This window comes from Rhagoletis pomonella, unplaced genomic scaffold (genome assembly GCF_013731165.1).
Source record: "Rhagoletis pomonella isolate Grant_MI unplaced genomic scaffold, Rhpom_1.0 Rhpom_scaffold_10418, whole genome shotgun sequence".
Lineage (NCBI taxonomy): Eukaryota > Metazoa > Arthropoda > Insecta > Diptera > Tephritidae > Rhagoletis > Rhagoletis pomonella.
In genome coordinates, this window is record NW_023468946.1 from 1 (window position 1) to 5,639 (window position 5,639).

General features: G+C 46.5%; 2 protein-coding genes across 2 annotated transcripts; both read right to left on the reverse strand.

Moving 5' to 3' along the window:
- Nucleotides 1–639: 639 nt before the first annotated feature.
- On the reverse strand, nucleotides 640–1,140 carry LOC118756469 (the record flags this gene model as incomplete). The annotated part of the gene is made up of 1 exon (XM_036491232.1): nucleotides 640–1,140. A coding segment is annotated over exon 1 (501 nt), but the record flags the coding sequence as incomplete, so codon positions are not given.
- A 368-nt stretch (nucleotides 1,141–1,508) lies between these two features.
- On the reverse strand, nucleotides 1,509–5,244 carry LOC118756468. The gene is made up of 3 exons (XM_036491230.1): nucleotides 2,025–5,244; nucleotides 1,607–1,973; nucleotides 1,509–1,557 (listed from the first exon to the last, which is right to left on the reverse strand). Exons 1-3 carry the CDS (start codon nucleotides 5,242–5,244, stop codon nucleotides 1,509–1,511), a joined length of 3,636 nt encoding a protein of 1,211 aa, XP_036347123.1.
- Nucleotides 5,245–5,639: the final 395 nt, after the last annotated feature.

The following is a 5,639-nucleotide window of genomic DNA, read 5'->3' on the forward strand; positions in this document are numbered from 1 at the left end:
GAAACAAAATTAGCACAGTTTAAATACATACAAGTAAATATGCAGCTCAATTGAGTATGAAAATTTCAGTGTGATCAGATAACGTTATTCATATTGATTTTGATAAACATATTTTATGTTGCTGGCTTATCCGCTGCTGCTCCGAACATCCTCCCCCCCCGTTGAAAGGTCAGGGCTTTCAACAGAATCCTTCACCGGGAGGACACACAGCTTGTTCACGGCTCGTCGCGTTATGCCGCTAGATGTTTTTAAAAGTGCCACACGTACGACACCGTCTGCTCCAGGGACAACTTCGATTACCCGTGCTAGAGGCCACTTCAGTGGTGGTGAGTTTTCTTCCTTTATGCATACGACATCATTGACTTGAATGTTGGCATGAGGTAAACGCCACTTTGCGCGTTGCTGTAGAAGAGTTAGATACTCTTGAGTCCACCGCTTCCAAAAAACCTGTTTAATGTATGCTGCACGCTGCCATCGATCAAGTCGGTCGTAGTTTAGCGTCGTTAGATCCGGTTCCGGAAGAGCTGTCAGAGAACCACCAATCAAAAAATGGCCTGGCGTTAGCACATCTAAATCCTCTGGGTTTTCTGAAAGGGGTACGAGAGGACGAGAGTTAATTACAGCACAGATTTGACATACCAAAGTACGCAATTCATCGAAGCCAAGCAGTGATGAGCCAACGGAACGATAGAAATGTTGTTTGGCTGTTTTTACGGCCGCTTCCCACAAACCGCCAAAGTGCGGAGAGCGAGGTGGGATGAAACGCCAATCAAAGCCATTACTGAGGCAAAAGTTGTGGACTTCGCTGCGGTGTTTCTCGCTGAGGGCTAAGTTCCGTAGTTCTTTAAGCTCGTTCTTGGCGCCTACAAAATTCGTCGCATTGTCAGACCAGATGCAGCTGGGTATGCCACGCGTAGCGATGAATCGTTTTAGCGCGTCAATGAAAGCACCTGTTGAGAGGTCTCTTACCAACTCCATCCATACAGCCTTTGTGGCGAAGCAAATGAAAACGCTTACATAACATTTGTGGGGCGATTTATTGCGTACTTCAGGCTTGTAATAAAATGGCCCACAGTAGTCCACACCGGTGACTATGAATGGGCGCGAGGCCTGAATTCGCTCTTTAGGCAGGTCGGCCATTATGTGCTCGACAAGGCGCGGTCTCGATTTGCAGCAAATAATGAATTTTTGTAGTACTCGAGTGACTGTTTTCCGACCACCTATGGGCCAAAACTGCATTCGAATGAAGGCGAGTAAAGCTTGAGGACCTGCGTGATGTTGTTTGCGATGAAAAAAGGTTATTATACTAAATGTCAGTGGATGATCCTTCGGAATAATGCATGGGTGGCGCGATTCAAAACTAAGCATAGAGTTTTTTAATCGCCCGCCGACTCTAATAATTCCAAAGTCATCAAGAAATGGTGATAGCGAAACAATGCTGCTCGAACTCGGGACGCAATTATTGGCCTGTAATGCCGTGTACTCCGGCCAAAGTTGCGCCCTTTGTACTAAGCGAATAAGCAGTTGAGTTCCATGGTGAATATCTGCGGCTGTGAGCTGCGAAGAGCTTGGCGATGTTGTAATATTGACAAATTTGCTGACGTACCCAAAAATGCGCTGCATTGTTCCAAATGAATTAATGTACTTGAACGAAAGCGAAATGTCATTGCGGTTATGTGCGGCAAGCAACACCTTTTGTCGAAGTTCTGGAAGTTTTGGTTGTGGTAGACACATGCGCGGCCAGCTGCCATCCACTTCTCGCAAAAATGACGGGCCGTGCATCCAAAGTGAAGATTTTAGAAGTTCCTGCGGGGTAGCTCCTTTGGATAAAATGTCCGCCGGATTCATTGCTGTCGGAACATAGTGCCACCGCATGCCCTCCGTTAGTTGATGTATGGTGGAAATTCGGTTAGCGACAAATACGTTAAATTTCGATGGTTCTTCTCGCAGCCACGAGAGGACAGTGGAGGAATCTGACCAACAATGAAATGAACAGTTAAAAAGCTTCATTTTTGTAAACTCACCCATGAGTTGTGCCAGCAGTGTTGCTGCACAGAGTTCCAGCTTGGGCACGGTGATAGTCTTCAGTGGAGCGACACGGGCCTTCGAACACAACAGGTGCACTTGTACCTTACTATCCTTGGCTGAACGCGTATAAACGCAAGCCCCATAAGCTTCAAGGCTTGCATCGCAAAATGCATGAATTTCTGTAATGGCCCCAGGTTGCAAGACGTAACGAGGAAATGATAGGTGCTGTATGTCTGCAAACCCGCTGCAAAAGGCAGACCAGGCGGTGTTTAACGATTGCGGTAGACTCTCATCCCACTCAAGCTTGTCTCTCCACATGCGTTGCAGAAGAATCTTCGCCTTGGTCAGCGTAGGGCCCATTAGTCCAAGGGGATCGTAACAGCGAGCTAGAGTAGACAACGCAGAGCGTTTTGAGTTTTTACCGAGTTTTCGTTGTGGCACAAACGAAAATAGCAGCTTGTCCTTGACCGGATCCCAAACTAGTCCCAGAGCTTTGGTGATGTCACTGCCATCGTCAAACTTAAGGAAACGTTCCTTGTCTACGTCAGGTATATCACGAAGGATATCTGGACTATTAGAGCACCACTTGCGTAACTTAAAGTTTCCTCGAGCAAGGAGGCTAGTTGTTTGTAGCTTGATATTCAGTACTTCTTCCATCGAATCGCCTCCAGAAATCAAGTCATCTACGTAGAAGTCTCGACGCACTATTTCTGCACCAATGGCGTAAGTCGAGGATTCGTCAGCTGCGAGTTGGTGCATGGCACGCATGTCCAGAAATGACGCAGGCTTAGTTCCATAAGTCAGCGTGTCTAACTTATAGATGGCAAAGTTTTCCTGAGGAGATTCACGCCACAATATGCATTGGAGCATGCTATCTGGTGGGGTGACGCGAACACACCTATACATCTTACAGATGTCCCCAGTAAGTGCTATGGGAAAAGTACGAAATCTAATAAGGATATTAAAAAGTTTCGGCTGAATAGTTGGGCCTGCCATGAGTAGGTCGTTCAGCGCAAAGCCCGAAGTAGTGGATGCAGAGCCATCAAAAACCACTCTCAGCTTTGTTGTGCTACTGTCATCCTTGATGACGCAATGATGCGGCAGAAAATATTTGCATTGTTGAAAAACCTCATTGGTAACTAGCGACATGTGATTAAGGTCCAGATATTCCTTTATGAACTTACTATATTCTGTTTTAAGCTCAGGGTTACGAGCGAATTTTCGTTCAAGACTTTCGAAGCTTTGACGAGCTTGCAAATAGGAGTCTCCAAGGGCCTCCACACCACGCTTCATGGGAAGACGAACTGAGTATTCGCCTGATGACAATCGCAAATAATTTTCCCGGAAGTGGGCTTCGCAGTCGATATCTTCTTGGGAGGCCTTAGAGATCGGCTCGAAGTTGTGCTCTATTTCCCAGAACTGACGCACTAAATCTTCCAACCGAGTGGAAATAATATCACTGGAGGATTTCCGTCGCACTACAAAAGATGATAGTTTTGGAGCTTGTTGCCCCCCTCCAGATAGCACCCAACCGAGGCGTGTTTTCTGAAGGAGTGGTAAACCGTATGCCAAGCGTATCTGCCCCACACATAGCAGATCGAAGAACAATGCTGCTCCAATGAGCAGATCAATTCGCTGCGGTAAGTTGAACCCAGGATCAGCTAGTTGTATATTCGACGGAACATTCCACTCGTTGGTGCTCACGGAGCAGCCAGGCTGGTTGTCGGTTATGGTTTGCACAACAACAGCTGTTATGTTTGTTGAGAAATCTGAAGTCCGCGACTTCAGTACGAGGTCGACTGAGTAACCCTCCGTTGAGAAATTGGCATCTCCAATGCCAGATACTGTAGCAGAAGATTTTGCTTTTACAAGCTGCAATTGGTTTGCAAGGCGAGTTGTGACAAAGTGTAACTGGGAGCCAGAATCTAAAAGCGCCCTGCAAGGCACGAAGCTTCCAGCACGATTTTTTACCAGAACGACGGCAGTAGCTAGGAACACAGCATCAGAAGGAGATACTGGGGCACTAGGCGACACAGATAACGATGCAGTCATAGCGTTGGATTGAACTGTAGCTGCCGACGAAGCTTCGGCTTGACTATTGATTAACGATGCAGTTGAGCGTTCGAAATGCAAGAGCGTGTGGTGTTTCGACTGACAGGCGCGGCACGATCCGGATTTGCAGTCACGAATTTGATGCCCAGTCTTTAGGCAGTTAAGACAAAGGGAAAGCTTCTTAACTTCCCTCAGGCGTAAGTTCGGAGACAAATTTGCGAAGCGTTGACAGCTATAAATTGCATGCTCGGCAGATCCACAAAACACACAAACACCTTTTGAGCCGTTGGAAGCAACAAAGGATTTCCTCTGACCAGTACTCACGTTCTTGTTAGCTTTTACCGCCTGACCAGTCGGTGTCTGCATAGAATGCTCAACGTTCTCGAGTGTTCTGCAGCGCTTCTCCAAGAACATAGCTAATTGATCCCAGGATGGCAGTTCGCTGATCGATGAACTCTCCTCCCATTTAGCTTGCGTCTTTTTGTCGAGTTTCTGGATCACCAATTGTACGATGATGCCATCTGCGATCTTCCCATTGGATGCGAGCGACTGCAATGCGCGTATGTGTGCTGTGACCTTATCTGTCAGCTCTCGTAGCTTGGTTACGTTTGAATCTGCCCTCTCTAGCTCAAATATCTCCCTGACGTGTGCCTGAAATATAAGACGTTTGTTATCGAAGCGCTTTTGTAAAAGATCTAATGCAGTGTTATAATTAGCGTCGTTTATTTCCAGCGAGCGCACGGTGTCAAGGGCAGCGCCGCTCAGACAGGAACGAAGATGCTGCAATTTGTCGATGTTGGTGAGGTCGCTGTCCTTGTCGATTATTGACGTGAACATTGAATAGAAATTTGTCCACTCGGTGTAGGCGCCACTGAATCTAGGCAGTGTCAGCAATGGCAAGCGTGAGCTATTAGCGTTCACAATGATTGATTGGGTCTCACTGGAGTTCATTCTGAGCGTGGAGCAATGTTGCGAGGCACTACGTTTACCAATCTCGCGTTGCAGTGTAGCTCTAAGGTTGATTAGAGCAGCATCGAAGTTACTTGGCAGGTCGCTGGCAATGGAGTCGAAGTCCAATTCCTCTAGGCTTGTGTGTGCGGCAGAAAAACTGGATTTCAATTCGCCTAAGGATTCTAGCATTGCTGAAAGACTGTACTCATCCATACTGTGTAGCTTGTCTGCGTCCAACTCGTTAATCAAGCTCTCCAGTCTGCTGAATATGGCCTTTGTTTTCAGCTTTAGAAAGGCTACTCGATCTGCACCTTCCCCTGGCATGACGAAGTTGCTGACGTTTACACTAGTGTGGCAGAATTATCTCAGTAAGCGGCCGGAAACAAACGAAAAAATCGCGTGATACGATCACGTCGGGGTCACCTTTTTAGCAGCTATTAAAATAAAACAAACGATGTATGCACAAGTTAAGCAACTGTATTTAACAAGATTTGGTCCGCGACTAACTAACAGAAAGTTCACCTTGAACTATTTAAGTATGTCCTAATTACATTGGATAACTGCAAATTCATCACCAACAATAGAAAACCAGTTTTCTTAAATGCATG